Source organism: Mytilus galloprovincialis, chromosome 5 (genome assembly GCF_965363235.1).
Source record: "Mytilus galloprovincialis chromosome 5, xbMytGall1.hap1.1, whole genome shotgun sequence".
Lineage (NCBI taxonomy): Eukaryota > Metazoa > Mollusca > Bivalvia > Mytilida > Mytilidae > Mytilus > Mytilus galloprovincialis.
Window position 1 is genome coordinate 58,491,231 of NC_134842.1, and position 26,147 is coordinate 58,517,377.

Consider the following 26,147-nt stretch of genomic DNA (forward strand, 5'->3'; position numbering starts at 1 on the left):
AGACTTCTTATACGTTCAGGTATTTCACATCCAATTTTTTATGGAAATATTCTTTATAAAGCACAAAGGTGTCAATATTCACCTCAAAAACTAACAAAACCTTTGAATAGACTTATTAGGAAGGGATATAGTTACGATACTGTTGTCAGGTCATTAAAGATTGCATATTTTGGCGTTAATATTGATTCACTTATAGGGTCTTTGCATCGGAACTAAACACATTTATTCAAAAACCAGTTGTTGGCATGACACGGGTTATGTTCTTCTCATATATGTTATGATGGTATGATACTAAACCCCTATGGGAAGGATTGTGCCTGATGTTCATATGATGAAATCATAATCTTTCAGTCAGTTTAATTGAAGTCTGGAGCTGGCATGTCAGTTAACTGCTAGTAGTCTGTTGTTATTTATGTATTATTGTCATTTTGTTTATTTTCTTTGGTTACATCTTCTGACATCAGACTCGGACTTCTCTTGAACTGAATTTTAATGTGCGTATTGTTATGCGTTTACTTTTCTACATTGGCTAGAGGTATAGGGGGAGGGTTGAGATCTCACAAACATGTTTAACCCCGCCGCATTTTTGCGCCTGTCCCAAGTCAGGAGCCTCTGGCCTTTGTTATTATTTTAATTTTAGTTTCTTGTGTACAATTTGGAAATTAGTATGGCGTTCATTATCACTGAACTAGTATATATTTGTTTAGGGGCCAGTTGAAGGACGCCTCCGGGTGCTGGAATTTCTCGCTACATTGAAGACCTGTTGGTGACCTTCTGCTGTTGTTTTTTTCTATGGTCGGGTTGTTGTCTCTTTGGCACATTCCCCATTTCCATTCTCAATTTTATTAACCAAATAAATGTGGTGTGTGTCCATGGGACGCATATATGATGCCCCTGCTTGCATATAATATTTTAAAGGGACATAACTGAAAAACAGTAAAGGAAGTGACTCTACCAAAATTCAATCTTGATCTGTGTTTTGTGGTAAAAAGCATTGTGTATAAGTTTCTATCATTTGGTTGAGTAAAACTTAATTTAGAAAACCAATTTCGGGACGTACAGAAGGATGGACATACAGATGGACAAGGGTTAAACAATGTCCCCTCAGGACGCTATCTATTGGGGCATAAAATTTACACAAACACAGTAACAAAAGCTGACATTAATTCAAAATACTGTGAACCACATAATACCTTTATAGAAAGGTTAATCTGTGAAGTTATGGTTGCTTTTTAAAAGAGGAAAACAGGTTGCTCTTAATCTACACATTATGTTACTCTACAAACAATTTGGGTGTTGTAAAAGGATATTAAATAAGATTATGAAGTATGATTACTAATGAAACACCTCTCCACAGAAACCAAATGACTTAGAGGTAAGAAACTATGGGTCACTGTACAATTTTTAATAAGAACAAAACCCATACTGACGGTAAGTTTAATGCCCCAAAATGACAACATGTTAAAAATTCAAACGAGAAAACAAATGGCCTGATTTATGTACAAAACAATAAATGAAAAACAAATATATAACAAATAACAATTACCGAATAACTGGCTCTATTGCGCAATACTGTGCAAAATTTAAAAAAATTTTAAAAATTTTTAAAAATTTTGAAGAAAAAAAACATAATATATATTATACCCTTTAAAAAAATTGGAAGAAAGAACCCTCCCCCCCCTTTTGGAGCAATTACCACCAAATTCAATCCCAGCCTTCCTTTAGTAGTATGGAACCTTCTAGTACAATTTAAGAGAGAAACATACACTTAAACACAAGTTATTGTCTGGAAACTAGAAAATGCTTGATTTAGGCCCCTTTTTTTGCCCTTCTTGCATGTTTTGGGCAATTACCCCTAAAACTCAATCCCAGCCTTGGATGAAACCATGTGGTACAATGTCAGAGAGATCCATAACATTACACACACAAGTTATTGTTCGGAAACTACAAAAATGATTTTTTTGGCCCCTAAACTCCCAAATTCAATCCCAACCTCCCTTTTCTGGTATTGAACCTTCTTGTAAAATTTCATAGAGATTCATTCACTTATTCTTAACCTAGAGTTATTGTTCGGAAACCAAATGTGTCTTGGGACGACAATGACACAGAGGATAACATCATAGCATAATTTTTGCTGTCATATAAAAATGTGTAAAATAATCATTCATTACAAGGGCAATAACTAATATAAAAAGAATGTGGACTGACAATTTTGGGTTTGTTGACATAATTGTTTTTGTCTTACTGATCATTATTACAGTAAATAGTTTCTCTATATCTTCTATGATTTTTGCCCTAAACAACTTACAAAAAGACTAAAAAGAAAAGTACTGATCTTTGAGTACCTTTTAACAAACTGTTTACTATTATTTGTCTTTTTCATTTTTTAGCCATGGCGTTGTCAGTTTATTTTTGATTTATGAGTTTGACTGTTCCTCAGTATCTTTTGCCTCTTTTTTCAAGACTCTGGGTATTTCTAGAATATTAGAACCTAAAATTAAATTGTTGTTTTTATTTTATTTTGCAGTGTAGTTGAAAGTCATTGACATAATTACAAAATTTTCTTTTATTCACAGTAGAGAAAATTTATTTGAAATCTCTAGTTTTATATGTTCTACTTATATAAATATCAATCATAATGCCTGTCATTAGAAATGCATGTGTATAATTTTACATGTTACATAGGAACATAGAACTATAAATCTACATATTTCAAAAACAATTTCCATATTAATCATACAATATATATGAAGCTCTAGTGATTTGAGCTAATTCATAATCATACTATAATCTGTGTTATTTAGTGTGAACAAGTCTAAACATGCAAACAAAATTACTGCAGAATTATGTAAGCCCCTCTAGGGACAATCCTTCTTCTTTACTTTGATATTGTATAAGATAAAAAACATAAATCTATGCATTTATCAAGTGCACTTTACTTTCCAGTTTAATGTTAGTGGACTGTACACATTTTTCATTTGTGTTTTACTTTCTATAATTACTAGTAAATGGGTAAAAGTTGTCAAAATCTGTTGAAAAACTCAAAATTTTGTAAAAACAATTTAACAGCTAAAACCAGATGCTCTGCAGGGCACAGCTTTATACAACCGCAGAGGTTGAACCCTGAACGGTTGGGGCAAGTATGGACACAACATTCAAGCTGGATTCAGCTCTAAATTTGGATTGTGATTAAATAGTTGACACAGCATAGGTTTTGGACACAGTATGAATGTTTCAAAACTGATCTCAATTCAAATTTCTAATGGAGTTTGCAACAATAACTACTCATTTAAATACATCATAAAATATTAAAATGTAACAAAAAGTGCTTGTTATCACTGAATGGTAAAGATTGTTTTAATTTATCAGTTGGTAGTAAAAGTGAATATACATTGTGTATTGTATAAAACAATGATTTAAGTTGATTCAACTACTATTCTAGACAAAGAAAGATAACTCCAATCAATTGAAAATTTCTTGCTATTGCACAATATTGTGCAATTAGATATTTCTTGCTATTGCGCAATACTGTGCAATTGAAAATATTTGCTATTGCACAATACTGTGCAATTGAAGATTTCTTGCTATTGCACAATACTGTGCAATTGAAAATTTCTTGCTATTGCACAATACTGTGCAATTGAAGATTTCTTGCTATTGCTGAATACTGTGCAATTGAAAATTTCTTGCTATTGCACAATACTTAATATAATAATTTTGGATCCTGATTTGAACCAACTTGAAAACTGGGCCCATAATCAAAAATCTAAGTACATGATTAAATTCAGCATATCAAAAAAGCCAAAGAATTCAATTTTTATTAAAATCAAACTTATAGTTTAATTTTGGACCCTTTGGTATTTAATGTAGACCAATTTGAAAACGGGACTAAAAATTAAAAATCTACATACACAGTTAGATTTGGCATATCAAAGAACCCCAATTATTCAATTTTTGATGAAATCAAACAAAGTTTAATTTTGGACCCCGATTTGGACCAACTTGAAAACTGGGCCAATAATAAAAAAATCTAAGTACATTTTTAGATTCAGCATATCAAAGAACCACAAGGATTCAATTTTTATTAAAATCAAACTGAGTTTAATTTTGGACCCTTTGGACCTTAATGTAGACCAATTGGAAAACGGGACCAAAAATTAAGAATCTTCATACACAGTTAGATCCGGTATATCAAAGAACCCCAATTATTCAATTTTTGATGAAATCAAACAAAGTTCAATTTTGGACCCTTTGGGCCCCTTATTCCTAAAAAACTGTTGGGACCAAAACTCCCAAAATCAAACCCAACCTTCCTTTTATGGTCATAAACCTTGTGTTAAAATTTCAAAGATTTCTATTTACTTATACTAAAGTTATGGTGCGAAAACCAAGAATAATGCTTACTTGGGCCCCTTTTTGGCCCCTAATTCCTAAACTGTTCAGACCTCAACTCCCAAAATCAATAACAACCTTCCTTCTGTGGTCATAAACCTTGTGTTTAAATTTCATTGATTTCTATTTACTTATACTAAAGTTATTGTGCGAAAACCAAGAATAATGCTTATTTGGGCGCTTTTTTGGCCCCTTATTCCTAAACTGTTTGAACTTAAACTCCCAAAATCAATCTCAACCTTCCTTTTGTGGTCATAAACCTTGTGTCAAAATTTCATAAATTTCTATTTACTTAAACTAAAGTTATAGTGCAAAAAACCAAGAAAATGCTTATTTGGGCCCTTTTTGGCCCCTTATTCCTAAAATTTTGGGACCAAAACTCCCAAAATCAATCCCATCCTTCCTTTTGTGGTTATAAACCTTGTGTTAAAATTTCATAGATTTCTATTCACTTTTACTAAAGTTAGAGTGCGAAAACTAAAAGTATTCGGACATCGCAAGACGACGACGCGGGACGACGATGACGCCAACGTGATAGCAATATACGTTGAAAAATTAAAATTTTTGCAGTCGTATAAAAAAATCATAATCTGGAAATTGAGCAGTACATTTGTATTTCTAAAACTTTTGTGTATGTAGAAAGACAAAGGGTTTCAATTTGCACCTGCAATACAGAATCACAGATTTAACCAGGTCACATACCAAGTCAGGCTATGTGGACTACGTGTTGTTTTATTTTTTTTTTTATCTATTATATATATAATCCTGCCTTTTTAGAAGTATTACTTTGTTACTGGTTAATTTGGTTTTGGTCTGTCGTACCATCTGAAATGTTTGGTTATTCTGTTGTCTTAATTTGTAGTGGATAAAAAATATTAAATGGCTAAATTTTTTGGTGAATATAAGATTGATAGTAAGTACTTAGGGTGGAGCAGCAAAAATAAAGATGGATTACCTGTTTACACATTATCATTATGAAACCTGCTTTGTATGAGAGTGACAGCTGAGTATATTTAAAGATAGTATCTCATTTGAGATACATATTTCATGATTTCAAAAGAGGGGCGAAAGATACTAGAGGGACATTCAAACTCATAAATTCAAAATAAACCCACAATGCCATAGTTAAAAAAAATAAACAAACAAACAAATTACAGTACACAAAACACAACATAGAAGCAACACGAACCCCATCAAAAACTTAGGGTGATCTCAGGTGATCCAGAAGGGTAAACAGATCCTGATCCACACATCCATTGTGTTACTTATGTTAGTACAAACCTAGTAATAAGTCTAATTAAGAAGGTCAGATTTGTGAAAAAGGAATAGGATAATGTATTTAAGACACCAGGAACATATTTTATTTTGTAATTCATTTGATTGTATAGCTCAAATTTTGGGCACCATGATTGGTTAATAAAATTATCTTATCTTTATCCACTATCATCATGATCATCTTTCAAATGGATATTCCAAAACGGTCAACTAACTTGTGATGACATCTGTAAAATTTATGTGGGGATGATTTAAACTTCACCATTAGGAACTGTTGGTTTAAGTCTTAAAATACTCAGCTTCTTGTGAGCAGCAACCCTCTATCATGGAAGTCATGATAGAAATACAAGTCCTGGAATATTGTATCAATTGGGAGATATATCCTCTGTATGCAGGTACTGCTGGAATGTTGCTGCATATAAATGGAAAGTTCACAATTGGGAAGCTAAAATCCTCTCTTTTGTCGTAAAGTTTTGATTTCAACTGACCCTCATTTTCAATTTCCATATGTACATTTTGATTAGATAGATGCTTTCAACAGTCACAAAAATTAGAATTATTTAGTAGGAGAACATCATCTATCAGCTCATGATGAAAGCTGAACGGTGACCTACGTTGTTAATTTCTGTGTCAATTGGCCTCTTGTGGAGATTTGTCACATTGGCAATCATACCACATCTTCTTAATTTTATAAATACATATGACACATTCTGATTGTTTTGGGCTATTTTGTTCTCTTTATCTCATATTTTTTTTCTTTCAAATATTTAACAAAACATATGCTAATCCATTTTAAGCAACATTGACCATATTTGTTATTGGATGAAATTCCTGGAAAAAATTTACAAACAAGATGCCATAAGAAACACTCAAGTAAGTATGTCCAGAAGATTTTTCAAAGGGCTAAAATAATAAAGACAAAAACTTCAACCACAACGACACAAGAAGACTAAAGATGAGGGAAAACTTAAGTAAGAAAAACAGAGCAAATATTTGTGATGAATAACTAAAGTGCTACTAGTTATACATGACACATTTATAGGACAGCATCCATCACAATCTAAATAAATGATGATCACAATAATCAATTATTTACTTGGTCAAAGGTGGTTATATTCTAATGAAGCCATGAGATTTTCTCCATCATTTTCTGTGGTAATTAAGAAACAAATAATCTTATCATCAATCCTTCCCTAGTGGGAAACCATATTTGACAAAGCTGTGCTAGTAATAACTCATCAATTCTAGTAGCATTGCACAGAAACTTACTGAGACTATTAGAGGGACTTCTGCCATTATTAACAGAGAAGACATAAGGAATATTGTCCCATAGGTTTTAATCATCTACAATCAATGTGGGAATCTAGCCTACTTCCTAAAATTGTACTCAGTATATCATCAAGTACCAAGAAAATACATTTTGTTTGGATGACTTGAGAGTCTTGGTCCTTTTTTTAACTATAAAATTTATTCATGGCATCAACAAACTTGTATTGACGGTTTCTTTGCATTTATTTCATGAAGTTTCCTTTCAAAAAAGTTCAAGAACTTGATATGAAAAGCAACAGTTTAAAAGTGAAATGATTTTAAAAGTTACTGTAGATTCATTATTATCCTTTGGAGACCAATTTTCTTGTGTTTCATGGTTACAGGTGAGCCATGAATTCAAATATTCTACAAAATTACAAATTTTCTAATGGCTTTGGAAAAAACCACGAAATCGAAACTCCACGAAATAGCAAATCTTTTCTAAATTAGCAAAAACTTTGTATCCACAAAAATAATTGAATCCACAGTACTTAAAACAGTATTAACAAGTATTCTGTGAGTACTGCATGGCAATACATATTCCCTTCCAGTTAAAAATTCATTGTATTGGAACGAAATTTGAACTTGATCTATAACTTGTCATGGTGTAAAAAATTTACAACCAGGTGCTCCGCAGGGCGCAGCTTTATACGACCGCAGAGGTCGAACCCTGAACAGTTGGGGCAAGTATGGACAAAACATTCAAGCATGATACAGCTCTGAATTTGGATTGTGATCAAATTTTTGACATTACATGGTTTTTTTTTACACAAAACAAATGCCAAGATTTTACAAATCAATTAAAGATTTCTTCTTCAAACTTTTTAAATCTAAAATTAAATAGTTGACACAGCATAGGTTTCTGACACAGAATGAATGTGGTCTAATGAACTTAAAAGGTTTTTTTTGCCTTTGAGCAAATCACTATGCTGTTGAATATTAATCCTCTCAAAAAAATGTTTGAAGAAATTTTCTTTTTATTTATGAAATCTGAAATGAGAAAAATTTAACCCCCCCCTTTTTTTCACATCCCCGTTTCCCTTTTTCAAAACTGATATCAATTCAAATTTCTAATGGAGTTTGCAACAATAACTACTCATTTAAATACATCATAAAATATTAAGATGTAAAAAAACTGCTTGTTATCACTGAATGGTAAAGATTATTTAAATTTATCAGTTGGTAGTAAAAAGTGTATATACATTGTATATTGTATATAACAAAGATTTAAGTTAATTCTGGACAAAGAAAGATAACTCCAATTAAAAAAAATTCTTGCTATTGCACAAATAGGATATTTCTTGCTTACTATTCTGGACAAAGAAAGATAACTCTAATTAAAAAAAAATTTGCTATTTCACAATATTGTGCAATCAGATATTTCTTGCCATTGCACAATACTGTGCAATTGAAAAGACTTGCTATTGCACAATTCTTAATATAATAATTTTAGATCCTGATTTGGACCAACTTGAAAACTGGGCCCATAATCAAAAATCTAAGTACATGTTTAGATTCAGCATATCAAAGAGGCCCAAGAATTCAATTTTTGTTAAAATCAAACTTAGTTTTAAAAAACTTCAATAATCAAGAATCTAAGTACATTTTTAGATTCAACATATCAAAGAACCCAACCGATTCATTTTTTGTCAAAATCAAACTAAGTTTAATTTTGGACCCTTTGGACCTTAATGTAGACCAATTTGAAAACAGGACCAAAAGTTGAGAATCTACATATACAGTTAGATTCGGCATATCAAAGAACCCCAATTATTCAATTTTGATGAAATCAAACAAAGTTTAATTTTGGACCCTTTGGGCCCCTTTTTCCTAAACTGTTGGTACCAAAACTCCCAAAATCAATATCAACCTTCCTTTTATGGTCATAAGCCTTGTGTTTAAATTTCATAGATTTGTATTTACTTATACTAACATTATAGTGCGAAAACCAAGAAAAATGCTTATTTGGGTCCCTTTTTGGCCCCTAATTCCTAATCTGTTGGGTCCTAAACTCCCAAAATCAATACCAACCTTCCTTTTGTGGTCATAAACATTGTGTTTAAATTTCATAGATTTCCATTTACTTAACCTAAGGTTATTGTGCAAAAACCAAGAAAAATGCTTATTTGGGCCCTTTATTGGCCCCTTATTCCTAAACTATTGAAACCAAAACTCCCAAAATCAATCCCAATCTTTCTTTTGTGGTCATAAACCTTGTGTCAAAATTTCATAGATTTCTATTAACTTAAACTAAAGTTATGGTGCGAAAACCAAGAAAATGCTTATTTGGGCCCTTTTTGGCCCCTTATTCCTAAAATGTTGGGACCAAAACTCCCAAAATCAATACCAACCTTCCTTTTATGGTCATAAACCTTGTGTTAAAATTTCATAGATTTCTATTCACTTTTACTAAAGTTAGAGTGCGAAAACTAAAAGTATTCGGACGCCGGACGACGACGACGACGACGACGACGCCGCCGCCGACGACGACGACGACGACGACGCCGACGCCAACGTGATAGCAATATACGACGAAAATTTTTTCAAAATTTGCGGTCGTATAAAAAAATCAAGTCAATATCTTCAAGCATCATGACGAAACCAGATGCTCTGCAGGGCGTAGCTTTATACGACCGCAGAGGTTGAACCCTGAACGGTTGGGGCAAGTATGGACACAACATTCAAGCTGGATTCAGCTCTAAATTTGGATTGTGATTAAATAGTTGACACAGCATAGGTTTCTGACACAGAATGAATGTGTTCTAATGAACTTAAAATTTTTGTTTTCTCTTAGAGCAATTCACTATGCTGTTGAATATTAATCCTCTCAAAAAAATGTTTGAAGAAATTTTCTTTTTTATTTATGAAATTTCAAATGAGAAAAATTGAACCCAATTTTTTTAATCACATCCCCCTTTCCCTTATTCCAAAACTAATCTCAATTAAAATTTCTAATGGAGTTTGCAACAATAACTACTCATTTAAATACATCATAAAATATTAAGATGTAAAAAAACTGCTTGTTATCACTGAATGGTAAAGATTTTTTTAATTTATCAGTTGGTAGTAAAAAGTGAATATACATTGTATATTGTATGTAACAAAGATTTAAGTTGATTCTGGACAAAGAAAGATAACTCCAATTAAAAAAAAATCTTGCTATTGCACAATATTTTGCAATTAGATATTTCTTGCTTACTATTCTGGACAAAGAAAGATAACTCTAATTAAAAAAAAAATTTGCTATTTCACAATATTGTGCAATTAGATATTTGTTGCCATTGCGCAATACTGTGCAATTGAAAAGACTTGCTATTGCACAATCCTTAATATAATAATTTTAGATCCTGATTTGGACCAACTTGAAAACTGGGCCCATAATAAAAAATCTAAGTACATTTTTGGATTCAGCATATCAAAGAACCCCAAGATTTCAATTTTTGTTAAAATCAGACTTCGTTTAATTTTGGACCCTTTGGACTTTAGTGTAGACCAATTTGAAAACAGGACCAAAAATGAAGAATCTACATACACAGTTAGATTTGGTATATCAAAGAACCCCATTTATTCAATTTTTGATGAAATCAAACAAAGTTTAATTTTGGACCCCGATTTGGACCAACTTGAAAACTGGGCCAATAATCAAGAATCTAAGTACATTTTTAGATTCAGCATATCAAAGAACCTAACTGATTCATTTTTTATCAAAATCAAACTAAGTTTAATTTTGGACCCTTTGGACCTTAATGTAGACCAATTTGAAAACGGGACCAAAAGTTAAGAATCTACATACACAGTCATGACAGTTAGATTCGGCATATCAAAGAACCCCAATTATTCAATTTTGATGAAATCAAACAAAGTTTAATTTTGGACCCTTTGGGCCCCTTATTCTGTTGGGACCAACACTCCCAAAATCAATACCAACCTTCCTTTTATGGTCATAAACCTTGTGTTTAAATTTCATAGATTTCTATTTACTTATACTAACGTTATGGTGCGAAAACCAAGAAAAATGCTTATTTGGGTCCCTTTTTGGCCCCTAATTCCTAAACTGTTGGGACCTAAACTCCCAAAATCAATACCAACCTTCCTTTTGTAGTCATTAACATTGTGTTTAAATTTCATTGATTTCTATGTACTTTAACTAAAGTTATTGTGCGAAAACCAAGAATGATGCTTATTTGGGCCCTTTTTTGGCCCCTAATTCCTAAACTGTTGAAACCAAAACTCCCAAAAACAATCCCAACCGTTCTTTTGTGGTCATAAACCTTGTGTCAAAATTTCATAGATTTCTATTAACTTAAACTAAAGTTATAGTGCGAAAACCAAGAAAATGCTTATTTGGGCCCTTTTTGGCCCCTAATTCCTAAAATGTTGAGACCAAAACTCCCAAAATCAATACCAACCTTCCTTTTGTGGTCATAAACCTTGTGTTAAAATTTCATAGATTTCCATTCACTTTTACTAAAGTTAGAGTGCGAAAACTAAAAGTATTCGGACAACGACAACGCAGACGACGACGCAGACGACGACGCCAACGTGATAGCAATATACGACGAAAAATTTTTCAAATTTTGCAGTCGTATAAAAATTGTTGAAAACTGATTATTCTAGGAACTTTTCTAAGTTTAATTAACCCTTTCAAGGCGAACCTTGCTTAAAGGCATTGCCGATCATGGGCCTGATGATGCCTCAAGGCATGGCCGTAGCCAGGCTGATCGATGCCTTCAGACATTGTCAGTCACATGATAAAATTATTTTTTTGTCTTTAAACATTTTATCCCAAGTAAACTTACATTTGAGCAAATAAATATATGGGTTTTCAGGAAGCTTGCATTTCACAGTAAATCGGCATACAAAAAACATCACACTGGAAAAAAAATTGAACTTGATCTGTAACTTGCCATGTTAAAAATTTATACCAATTTTCAAATCAATATCTTCAAGCATGAAGAATAAAAGTGTGAAAAACTGATTATATGAATTTTCTAAGTCCAAGGATCATAACTCTGCATGAAATCATCTGACCAGAATTTTTTTTTTAACTTGAACTATAACTTTTCATGATATAATATTCCAATTATCAAATCAAGTATTCAAGAATGCCAAAAAAGTTTTTTAATGCATCATGATCATTTCAAATGATATCTTTAAATAAATAGGGATTGACTTTGCTGTGAGGGATAACTGCAGTCTCTGGACTCATTGTTATTCTATTGGTGGCCTCCAGGTTTGATATTAATAGCTCTGAGCTCATTTGATAATGTTTAGGTGCACCAGGCTCCACACTCCAATCATAGGGCTCCTGTATCTGTAAAGACCAAGGCTTGAAAGGAACCATGGACCTCCCATTATTACCATTAGCTATTCTGTTAAGTAAGTTGTTAAAAGTCTTGATTTTAGCAGCTATTAAACTCAAGACATTTTTGCTAGGGTTTGTATAAGAATTACTGTGTGTTGAGCTTTTCATTATTCTTTAAATGCTTAATATTTACAATTTACGAAAATACTATCTCTCTTATATAAAAGGCTATTAATAATTTGTTTCATTTTGTCTCGATGAAATGCCATTTACAATCTCATTACAATACAAATATGCCCCAGATTTTAAAGTAAAACAAATATGCCTCAGATTTTAAAGTAAAACAAACCAAAACAGCAATAATTTATTTTGCATAGAAAGTACATTGCCTGAAGATGAGGATTTTAATGAGAATCAATGCAATCTTTCTACAGCTGTAGGATGTATCTATCAAATAACAAATCATTTTCTTTATTACTCCATGTAAAGACAAACATCTGCTATTCAAACGGTTTTAATACAACTAGATTATACCAGCTTATTATTAAGCATTGCAGTAAAATACACTTTTGGTCATTTAACTCTTAGTTCTGACACCTAACAGTATACATGTACCTAATTTTGAGTTTAAACGAATATTGTTTTAAAGAATGATTGCAACTACGGAAAGCCATCTTTACATGCAAAAATCACTTTAATTTTTTTACATAAATTAGGTTGTTAGTTTTCTCATTTGAATTGTTTTACATTGTCATTTCAGTGGCCTTTTATAGCTGACTATGCGGTATGGGTTTTGCTCATTGTTGAAGGCCGTATGGTCACCTATAGCTGTTAATTGCTGTGTTATTTTCGTGTCTTGTGGAGAGTTGTCTTACTGGCAATCATACCACATCTTCTTTTTTTATATTTATCTGCTGCTTTGAAATAATGTTGTTTTAGTATAATCTTAAGATACACTAATATACTAGTGTATGGTTGTACTTTGTGCAATGCTCAAAATAACTGTATAATATTTCATGTAAGAAATACTGAATCCCTTCAGACAATGGCTAGGTCCTCCGGATAGTTTAAACAAGATGGAATGTGAGTAAAGCTTAAGTCCACAATTGTTTTGACAGGGCATCAAACATGAAATAAATTCACCTGCTTAAACTCATGTTACTGAACACTTTTTTCTAATAAAATATATATGACTCAGCATAATGTATGGCTGCTTTCTCTCTTGTGGGCATTGTGAACATCCAAAGAAAAGGCTAATTTACACCCTACTTTAACATGTTTCACTTATTTCATATATAGGACCACTTGAATAGAAAACATTTAAAGAATAATCAGGATGAAACACCACATAAAATACTTTGGAACTACTTTATTTGTAGACCATTAACAAAGGGAGTTTATTGTCATCTAAGGCCATATATAAAGGCATATTTATTAACTCATAATAGAAAACAAACTGACAAAAAAAATTTTTTTAAATCAGTACACAAACCACAACATAGAAAATTAGACTGAGCTACAAAAACCCAGGGATGATCTTAGATCTCAAGAAGGGTAACCAGATCCTGCAACATGTACAATGTAGTTGTTCCAGTCTGAAACTTCCAGATGAAATCAATTTGATTTTTTAATTAGTCTGTATTTTCCATGTGGTAGTCAGGTCAGTATTTAAAAGAAGTTTGTTCAAATGTATCAGTTTGTGTGTAGAAAATGAGAAAATGCTTTGGTGACTTGTAAGTTATGAAGTGATTTTTTTAAACTTTAATTAATTTATACGTGTCTGTTTTGGAAAAGATTAGTGCATACAAGACGCCAAAATATTAAGAGTCTATATTGTTGGTACTTTTATAGAGCTTTAGACAAAAATGTTAAGTGCAAACAACAAAAATGAAGAGTTAACAAATAAGGAAATATTAACTTTGATTACTAATTTCTTTTTTGAATGAAGGAAGAAATGTTGTGTTTCCTTCATATAATTATTTTATATGAATGTGATGTTTATTGATCGATTTAAAAAAAATCTTTCAAACTCCTTATTAGTGATAGGTCCAATATTACTGTTTTTCACATTTCATTTAATGAATATTTTCCATTTACCTACAGATATTGTAACTTGAGAAAAAGTAGAGCATATTTTATCCATATCACTTTGCAGTAAAAAGATATTTATTTTTTTTAGCTGAAGAGGTAACTTATATAAGCATAGCAGACATTTATTCAACTGATTTTAATTTAATTTGTAAGAAGAACAAGAGGACATTAATTCCAAACTAACTTTAATGATACAATTGGAGAGGAAAGATATCATTGAGTAATAAAACTATTAAAAAGATTAAGAAGATTGGTTAATATGACAGTAGGCTATTTTTCAATTTATATGTTTTGTCATTCTTTTCATAGCTTCCTATAGAGAATTTGTTTTGCTCATTGTTAATGGCCATACAGTGCTCTTCAGTAATGTTAACTTACCACTACTACCATTGGACATGGGGTTGTCAACTGAAACCTTGTTTTTGACCTTGACCTTTGACCTAAGAAGTTGTACATAAATTATGACACACCATCTGGTGTTGGTTAATACACATGTCAAGTATAAACTTTGAAATCATAACAGTTCCCAAGATATAGAGCGGACAGGATCTTTACCATAGGACATGGGGTTGTCAACTAAAACCTAAGTTTTTTACCTTGACCTTTGACCTAGGAAGTTGTACAGACATATTTTAAAATGACACACACTCTGGTGATGGTTGATATACATGTTGAGTATAAACTTTGATATCATAAGAGTTCTCTAAATATAGAGCCGCATCAATTTGTTACGGACGGCCTGACGGATGTACGTACAGACGGACGGACAGACAGGCTGATCACTATAGGGCAGGGCCCTAATTAAAGTCAAGCTTTCAATGGATTGATGTCTCTTGATATATTAAATCAATATAATCTTTCAATCATTTAAATAACAATCTTCCAGGTTTATATTGGTCCCCAAATAATTTTACTGACAAAACCAATTCTAATTACAATATATGATTTCACCACAAATATCTGTGGACTTGAAAAGTGAAGTCTGGTAAAGGAAGCCATGATAAATCAATATCAATATATTGGACAGCTTAATTGAATATAGAGTAACCATCTATGAGACAAATAATCTCTCAAGGTTACCATTGTATGGTTTGACATCAACACTTTCAGGTGAGGATATAAAATAATTCCTTTTGTATCCATTCACTAATGATGTATTTTTTCTTGCTTCCATTACTCAGATTATCTTTTGTATAAACAATATTTTATTCAAATTAAAATAAATAAAATAAATTGGATTTTGCAATAGGCTATGGAAATGCGCACTATCTAATATTTTCTTTTTTCCTTTTTGGGTTAATGCAAAGTATAACACACAAGTGTAAATGACATGAGATTCCAATCCAATATGATATTCTAATCAAACAAGAGGCTCTCAAGAGCCTGAATCGCTCACCTGGTAAACAATGCCTTATTGAACATATCGAACCATGCCAGGCAAACATGTACAGCTAACAATTCTTCAATATTACAAATATATATGACTTACTGTTTATAAATAAAGAAAATGAGACCAAAACACAAACACTTAAAACTTAGCAATGGACTGTGAAAATGAGGTCAAGTTCAAATAAAACCTGCGTAACCGACATATAGATCATAAAATATTTTCATACACCAAATATAGTTGACCTAATGCATAAAGTATTAAAAAAATAGACCAAAACTAAAAAAGTTAACTTTGACCACTGAATTATGAAAATGAGGTCAAGGTTAGATGACACCTGTCAGTTAGACATGTACACCTTACAATCATTCTATACACCAATTTTAGTAGACCTATTGCATATAGTATAAGAAAACCAGACCAAAACACAAAAACTTAACTATAACCACTGAACCATGAAAATGAGGTCAAGGTGAGATGACACCTGCCAGTTGGACATGTACACTTTACAGTTCTTCTATACACCAAATCTACTAGATTTATTGCTTATAGTATCTGAGATATGGACTTGACCACGAAAATTTAACGTTGTTCACTGATCCATGAAATAAGGTCGAGGTCAAGTGAAAACTGTCCGACAGGCATGAGGACCTTGCAAGGAACGCACGTACCAAATATAGTTATTCAATTCTGCCGCCGGATCACTATCCCTATATCAAGCTAACTGCAACAAAAGTTGCAGGCTCGACAAAAATGATCAAGACAATTAGGTGTCAATTGACAATTTTGGTCATATTAACCTATTTGTAGATCTTACTTTGCTGATCATTTTTGCTGTTTACAGATTATCTTTATCTATAATGATATTCAAGATAATGACCAAAAACTGCAAAATTTCCTTAAAATTACCAATTAAGTGGCAGCAACCCAACAATGGTTTGTTTGATTCGTCTGAAAATTTCAGGGCTGATAGATCTTGACCTTATGAACATTTTTACCCCTGTCAGATTTGCTCTAAATGCTTTCGTTTTTGAGATATAAGCCAAAAACTGCATTTGACCCCTATGTTCTATTTAAAGTAAGGGCGGCCATGTTTTTTGACGGATCAAAAATCGAAGCACACACTTTGTGCAGGATAATCTAAGGAACTATCATGCTAAGTTTCATCCAAATCCATTCAATAGTTTCAGAGGAGAAGATTTTTAAAAGTTAGCAAATATGATGAACAAATTGTGAAAAATTGTCATTAAAGGACATTTACCCCTTAAGGGGTCAATTGACAATTTTGGTCATATTAACCTATTTGTAGATCTTACTTTGCTGATCATTTTTGCTGTTTACAGTTTATCTTCATCTATAATAATATTCAAGATAATGACCAAAAACTGCAAAATTTCCTTAAAATTACCAATTAAGTGGCAGCAACCCAACAATGGTTTGTTTGATTCATCTGAAAATTTCTGGGCTGATAGATCTTGACCTAATGAACATTTTTACCCCATGTCAGATTTGCTCTAAATGCTTCCGTTTTTGAGATATAAGCCAAAAACTGCATTTGACGCCTATGTTCTATTTTAAGTAACGGCGGCCATGTTTTTTGACGGATCAAAAATCGAAGCACACACTTTGTGAAGGATAATCTAAGGAACAATCGTTTTAAGTTTCATTCAAATCCATTCAGTAGTTTCAGAGGAGAAGATGTTTGAAAAATTGTTAACGACGACAGACGACGACGACGACGACGACGACGACGTCGACGACGACGGACGCCAAGTGATGAGAAAAGCTCACATGGCCTTTTAGGCCAGGTGAGCTAAAAAGGATATTAGATTTTAATGTCATTAATTTTGCGGTTTTTGGGGGAATATTTCACCATCATATATTTTCAACCCGAATATTATTTTATTCAAGAGACAAAACAATGGCTTACCGTATGATACTGAAGTTTTCTTACTTTTTGATGGTCTTATAGATGTGCATCATTTCGTTTGGTTGAAAGCAGGATATTTACAGTAAACACAGGAAGGAACATTCAAATGCAGTTCATGTCACCCCTAGCATATAACTCTTGTTGCGACGTCAAATAATGTTAACGGACAACCTTGCATTAATCTGTATTTTTTTATAGATAACCTGTAATCTTAATACAATTTGGTGTACCAATTACAGCTTTTAAAGCACTTTTTATTGGTATAGTTTTCAAAGCCGAAAAATAATCTTCATGCAACCGTAAAAGTTTTGTGAAGGCATGAAAGTTTAAGACCTATTGTTTTGAATTGAATATGTAGCTAAATTTAGTTGATAATTTGACTTTTTGAAGCACACTTAGTACAAAACGATCGTGCTTACAATTTAATAAATTATCTATCAAAATTTTATTTTTTAACTGAAATATTTCAAGTTTCCAAACTAAATTTCTCCTGGGACATTTCATTTTATGGTATTCTTTTCAAAATATCTATGCAAATTTAAATGGAGACAGCCATGTAAACCATTACTGAATGATATATCATATCATAGAACGTTCATGCAAAATTTGGAAGAGTTGCATGAACATTTCATGTTTTTTTATACGACCGTAAAAATTTTAATTTTTCGTCGTATATTGCTATCACGTTGGCCTTGTCGTCTGCGTTGTCGTCGTCCGAATACTTTTAGTTTTCGCACTCTTACTTTAGTAAAAGTGAATAGAAATCTATGAAATTTTAACACAAGGTTTATGACTACAAAAGGAAGGCTGGGATTGATTTTGGAAGTTTTGATCCCAACATTTTAGGAATTAGGGGCCAAAAAGGGCCCAAATAAGCATTTTCTTGGTTTTCGCACAATAACTTAAGTTTAAGTAAATAGAAATCTATGAAATTTTGACACAAGGTTTATGACCACAAAAGGAAGGTTGGGATTGATTTTGGGAGTTTTAGTTCTAACAGTTTAGGAATTAGGGGCCAAAAAAGGGCCCAAATAAGCATTATTCTTGGTTTTCGCACAATAACTTTAGTTTAAGTAAATAGAAATCAATGAAATTTAAACACAAGGTTTATGACCACAAAAGGAAGGTTGGTATTGATTTTGGGAGTTGAGGTCTGAACAGTTTAGGAATTAGGGGCCAAAAAGGGGCCCAAGTAAGCATTATTCTTGGTTTTCGCACCATAACTTTAGTTTAAGTAAATAGAAATCTATGAAATTTAAACACAAGGTTTATGACCACTAAAGGAAGGTTGGGTTTGATTTTGGGAGTTTTGGTCCCAACAGTTTAGGAATAAGGGGCCCAAAGGGTCCAAAATTAAACTTAGTTTGATTTCATCAAAAATTGAATAATTGGGGTTCTTTGATATGCGAATCTAACTGTGTATGTAGATTCTTAATTTTTGGTCCCGTTTTCAAATCGGTCTACATTAAGGTCCAAAGGGTCCAAAATTAAACTTAGTTTGATTTTGACAAAAATTGAATCCTTGGGGTTCTTTGATATGCTGAATCTAAAAATGTACTTAGATTTTTGATTATTGGCCCAGTTTTCAAGTTGGTCCAAATCGGGTCCAAATTAAACTTTGTTTGATTTCATCAAAAATTGAATAATTGGGGTTCTTTGATATGCCAAATCTTACTGTGTATGTAGATTCTTAATTTTTAGTCCCGTTTTCAAATTGGTCTACATTAAAGTCCAAAGGGTCCAAAATTAAACGAAGTTTGATTTTAACAAAAATTGAATTCTTGAGCTTTTTTGATATACTGAATCTAAACATGTACTTAAATTTTTTATTATGGGCCCAGTTTTCAAGTTGGTTCAAATCAGGATCCAAAATTATTATATTAAGTATTGTGCAATAGCAAGAAATTTTCAATTGCACAGTATTCCGCAATAGCAAGAAATCTTCAATTGCACAGTGTTGTGCAATAGCAAGAAATTTTCAATTGCACAGTATTGCGCAATAGCAAGAAATCTTCAATTGCACAGTATTGTGCAATAGCAAATATTTTCAATTGCACAGTATTGCACAATAGCAAGAAATATCTAATTGCACAATATTGTGCAATAGCAAGAAATTTTCAATTGATTGGAGTTATCTTTCTTTGTCCAGAATAGTAGTTGAATCAACTTAAATCATTGTTTTATACAATATACAATGTATATTCACTTTTACTACCAACTGATAAATTAAAACAATCTTTACCATTCAGTGATAACAAGCACTTTTTGTTACATTTTAATATTTTATGATGTATTTAAATGAGTAGTTATTGTTGCAAACTCCATTAGAAATTTGAATTGAGATCAGTTTTGGAAAAAGGGAAAGGGGGATGTGAAAAAAAGGGGGGGGGGGGTTAAATTTTTCTCATTTCAGATTTCATAAATAAAAAGAAAATTTCTTCAAACATTTTTTTGAGAGGATTAATATTCAACAGCATAGTGAATTGCTCAAAGGAAAGTATTTTAAGTTCATTAGACCACATTCATTCTGTGTCAGAAACCTATGATGTGTCAACTATTTAATCAAAATCCAAATTTAGAGCTGAATCCAGCTTGAATGTTGTGTCCATACTTGCCCCAACCGTTCAGGGTTCAACCTCTGCGGTCGTATAAAGCTGCGCCCTGTGGAGCATCTGGTTTTCTAGAGTTTTCATGAGAAATACGAATACTCAATGCATCAGACATTATTCAAGAAAATTGTCAGATCATGTCAAATGAAGATACATTATCTTATTTTTAGCTTTTTGACTTATGAACAGTTCACAATGTCATAATTATATGTTGTCATGATAGAAACACACGTAAATCCTTATTTCAGTTATTGGTCTTATGTGGTAAAGTTGAAACATGCATATGTATTCAGATATATACAATATGTATACGTACTGTACATGCCTGCATTCATATATTTACACATATAAACCCAACATGAATGCATTTAGATAAGTTCACATATGTACTGTAAATAGACACACTTAGAAATGTACATATACACAACAGCCTGTGTGGATTTTGCTTTTTCCACCTGCCCACAGGGGACAGCCCACTCTAGCTATAATCTCTTTTTTTGTAAAAATATTGATTACAAATGCTTTAAATATTTGATTTTTTCAATTGATTATACTTGCAAGTCTTTTGATTAAACAAAAGAAATTGCATGCCCACCCCTATGGTTAGGCAGAGTGGACAAGCTAGAAATTTTGCCCATCCGGTGCCCACTCTTTTACTTCCAAAGTTGAGTCACGATTTTTAATTAAAACGTTATTTTCATAAAAAATTCACTTTCAAGTATCAAATAATTTTTCTTTAAAATGTAAATTGCATAGAAGTTATCACTTTAAAACTTTACTAATTTATTGTAATATATACATTAATTTTCCTACACTATTGCTACAGGTGTTATTTATCTTTTTGGGCACAGCTACATCAAGAAATTAAAAATATTTGATTGCTTTGCAAATTAATCCTTTTTATTCTAAATTACCTGGAAATCAATTTATTTTTATATTTTCTTAAGAAATGTTTCATGGTAGTTTGGTAGTATTTTACTAGTATACTTATTTCCTATATCATATACTGCTAAACTCTTCACAAAATCCATCCAACAACCTAGATGTTTGTGTCAAATGTGTTTAAACAGTAATAAGAATTAGTATGATTAGTATCAACATCCTCATGACACAACTTACTGTACACAATATATATCAATAGATATAAGAAGATGTGGTGTGAGTGCCAATGAGTCAACTCTCCATCCAAATAATAATTTATAAAAGTAAACCATTATAGGTCAATGTACGGCCTTCAACACAAGTCAAATTCCAGTTAGCTAGCAAACCTAAGCAACTGCTTTTGTTAGGACTTTGATATGTATAGGACACCTCGCTCGTGCAGCTGTGCTGCATCCATTAATCGCTAATCAGTAAAGTTGTATGTTGACATGACAATAATTTACCTTGAACCCACACTTTATCGTGGTACACAGACAGGAATACATAATACCTCTCTTCTACTGTAGACATGGGATATACATCCACGTAAAAAAACAAAATTGTTAACTAGTTTTTCTTAATTCTCTTTGTTTCTTTGATATTGTATATTGCCAACTTTTAAGAACATTGGAAGAATTTAGAGCACTTTTACTTGTCATTTTTATTGAAATATAGATAAATCTACTAAAAATCAGATAATTGGTTGTTACATGAGCAATACATTACATGATATATGTATGTCCAGATTCTACCTTCTGCTGGTCTAAAGTGTGGCTCAGGTTAAAATGAACATCTTTTTATAAAGTGAATATGCACCAATCAAGTGCTGTCATTTGATCTCAATATAGAAATGCTATAGAGTTTCTTTATTACTTTTCTATGTACTGAACAGTGTAATTATTACTTACTAATTTCTTTAACATGAAGTATTAGTCTGGCTACAAGAGCTAAATATTCTTCCTGAAAAGGGAAAAATGATTAAATCAAATAATTAGCATTTAGTATTTCTCAAAATTCAAATATCCTGCATCTTGTTACATTTTGTATCAAGTCAAAAATTTTACAAAAACCAGTCTGTTGTTCCCACTATTTTCATTCAGAAATTTATTTATATAAATACAATTGCATGTATATTTGAGTCAAATCAATGAACATGAATTCAACAAATAACCTTTAAAATTTACATATCAATAAATTGTTCCAATGGTGCCATTACCAGAGCAAGAGTACTGCATTAACAATTCACAAAAGATGCCAGTCATGCTTAAAAGTTTTCATGGGAAGACCTTATGTTCAAAGAAAGATAACTCTATTTAACATAAATAGGCAGCAACTAGCCCATGTTAAATTTTTATGTAACACTTTTTCATTGCCATGTCTTTAGGAATAACTCTTCTGCACTGAAAAAAATGTCAATTTTATTGGGCCGAGTTTTTGTCACTTGTTGAAGTAAGTATAAGAATGATCCCTTCATCTTTTATCATGAATTTTAAACAACTTACACATAAAATAACCAGATGCTCCGCAGGGCGCAGCTTTATACGACCGCAGAGGTTGAACCCTGAACGGTTGGGGCAAGTATGGACACAACATTCAAGCTGGATTCAGCTCTAAATTTGGATTGTGATTAAATAGTTGACACAGCATAGGTTTCTGACACAGAATGAATGTGGTCTAATGAACTTAAAATACTTTTTTTTCCTTTGAGCAATTCACTATGCTGTTGAATATTAATCCTCTCAAAAATATGTTTGAAGAAATTTTCTTTTTATTTATGAAATCTGAAATGAGAAAAATTTACCCCCCCCCCCATTTTTTTTCACATCCCCCTTTCCCTTTTTCCAAAACTGATCTCAATTCAAATTTCTAATGGAGTTTGCAACAATAACTAATCATTTAAATACATCATAAAATATTAAAATGTAACAAAAGGTGCTTGTTATCACTGAATGGTAAAGATTGTTTTAATTTATCAGTTGGTAGTAAAAGTGAATATACATTGTATATTGTATAAAACAATGATTTAAGTTGATTCAACTACTATTCTGGACAAAGAAAGATAACTCCAATCAATTGAAAATTTCTTGCTATTGCACAATATTGTGCAATTAGATATTCCTTGCTATTGCGCAATACTGTGCAATTGAAAATATTTGCTATTGCACAATACTGTGCAATTGAAGATTTCTTGCTATTGCCCAATACTGTGCAATTGAAAATTTCTTGCTATTGCACAATACTGTGCAATTGAAGATTTCTTGCTATTGCTGAATACTGTGCAATTGAAAATTTCTTGCTATTGCACAATACTTAATATAATAATTTTGGATCCTGATTTAAACCAACTTGAAAACTGGGCCCATAATCAAAAATCTAAGTACATTTTGAGATTCAGCATATCAAAAAAGCTCAAGAATTCAATTTTTGTTAAAATCAAACTTAGTTTAATTTTGGATCCTTTGGACTTTAATGTAGACCAATTTGAAAACGGGACTAAAAATTAAGAATCTACATACACAGTAAGATTTGGCATATCAAAGAACCCCAATTATTCAATTTTTGATGAAATCAAACAAAGTTTAATTTGGACCCGATTTGGACCAACTTGAAAACTGGGCCAATAATCAAAAATCTAAGTACATTTTGAGATTCAGCATATCAAAGAACCCCAAGGATTCAATTTTTGTCAAAATCAAACTAAGTTTAATTTTGGACCCTTTGGACCTTAATGTAGACCAATTTGAAAACGGGACCAAAAGTTAAGAATCTACATACACAGTTAGATTCGGCATATCAAAGAACCCCAATTATTCAATTTTTGATGAAATCAAACTAAGTTCAATTTTGGACCCTTTGGGCCCCTTATTCCTAAACTGTTGGGACCAAAACTCCCAAAATCAAACCCAACCTTCCTTTGGTGGTCATAAACCTTGTGTTAAAATTTCAAAGATTTCTATTTACTTATACTAAAGTTATGGTGCGAAAACCAAGAATAATGCTTACTTGGGCCCCTTTTTGGCCCCTAATTCCTAAACTGTTCAGACCTCAACTCCCAAAATCAATAACAACCTTCCTTCTGTGGTCATAAACCTTGTGTTTAAATTTCATTGATTTCTATTTACTTATACTAAAGTTATTGTGCGAAAACCAAGAATAATGCTTATTTGGGCCCTTTTTTTTGGCCCCTAATTCCTAAACTGTTAGAACCAAAACTCCCAAAATCAATCCCAACCTTCCTTTTGTGGTCATAAACCTTATGTCAAAATTTCATAGATTTCTATTTACTTAAACTTAAGTTATTGTGCGAAAACCAAGAAAATGCTTTTTTGGGCCCTTTTTGGCCCCTAATTCCTAAAATGTTGGGATAAAAACTCCCAAAATCAATCCCAACCTTCATTTTGTGGTCATAAACCTTGTGTTAAAATTTCTTTCTATTCACTTTTACTAAAGTTAAAGTGCGAAAACTAAAAGTATTCGGACGACAACAACAACGCCGACGACGATGCAAACGTGATAGCAATATACGACGAAAAATTAAAATTTTTGCGGTCATATAAAAAGTTCAGTTTCTACAGATTTTTACACATATTTTGTGTCTAATTTTTACAATAATCTGTTATCACAGAGATATGTCTCGCTTTTTTGTTATTTTGACAAGGCAAATGTTGAAATTAAAACAGCAATACTTTACAATAAGTTAAACAAAAATTCAAAGTCAATGAAAATCGAACCATAACTGAGGTACATGGCTAAACAATCTCCATGTAAATGAGATGTGCCAACTATAACAACTGCATTCCAAATATCATTGACTTCTTATAAGTCAATCCCTTTAAAGTTAAAACAAGAGTGCTCACCCTGAAATGTCTCGCCTTCTATACTAATCATTGATATTATGTTGATAGTCCTAAGTATAAAGCTAAGCTTTATAACAACTGTCACATAAACTTAACATTAACCAAGATAACTAAACATAGACCAATGAACCTTGAAAATGAGGTCAAGGTCAGATGAACCATGCCAGGCAGACATGTACAGCTAACAATGCTTCTATACAACATATATAGTTGACCGATTACTTATAGTTTAAGAAAAATAGACCAAAACACAAAACTTAACACTGTGCAATGAACCGTGAAAATGAGGTCACGGTCAAATAAAACCTGTGCGACTGACATAAAGATCATAAAATATTTCCTTACACCAAATATAGTTGACCTATGGCATATAGTATTAGATAAAAAGACCAAAACTCAAAAACTGAACTTTGACCACTGAACCATGAAAATGAGGTCAAGGTCACATGACATCTGCCCGCTAGACATGTACACCTTACAATCGTTCCATACAACAAATATAGTAGACCTATTGCATATAGTATGAGAAAAACAGACCAAAACACAAAAATTTAACTTTGACCACTGAACCATGAAAATGAGGTCAAGGTCACATGACATCTGCCCGCTAGACATGTACACCTTACAATCGTTCCATACAACAAATATAGTAGACCTATTGCATATAGTATGAGAAAAACAGACCAAAACGAAAAAATTTAACTATAACCACTAAACCATGAAAATGAGGTCAAGGTCAGATGACATCTGCCAGTTGGACATGTACACCTTACAGTCCTTCCATACACTGAATATACTAGCCCTATTGCTTATAGTATCTGAGATATGGACTTGACCACCAAAACTTAACCTTGTTCACTGATCCATGAAATGAGGTCGAGGTCAAGTGAAAACTGTCTGACAGACATGAGGACCTTGCAAGGTACGCACATATCAACTATAGTTATCCTATTACTTATAATAAGAGAGAATTCAACATTACAAAAAATTTGAACTTTTTTTCAAGTGGTCACTGAACCATGAAAATGAGGTTAAGGACATTGGACATGTGACTGACGGAAACTTCGTAACA

At 32.2% G+C, this 26,147-nt stretch overlaps 1 protein-coding gene across 4 annotated transcripts in view; it reads right to left on the bottom strand.

Annotated features, from left to right (window-relative positions):
* Positions 1–26,147, bottom strand: part of LOC143076133 (mediator of RNA polymerase II transcription subunit 15-like) — a 294,855-nt gene that overhangs the window by 66,942 nt on the left and 201,766 nt on the right. For 3 of the 4 annotated variants that reach the window (XM_076251794.1, XM_076251793.1, XM_076251792.1), the window contains exon 3: positions 22,127–22,178. The exons of the other annotated variant lie outside the window; for it this stretch is intronic. In XM_076251794.1, coding sequence (XP_076107909.1) covers positions 22,127–22,178 — 52 coding nt within the window. The remainder of the gene's footprint in view (positions 1–22,126; positions 22,179–26,147) is intronic. 4 annotated transcript variants of the gene reach the window in all.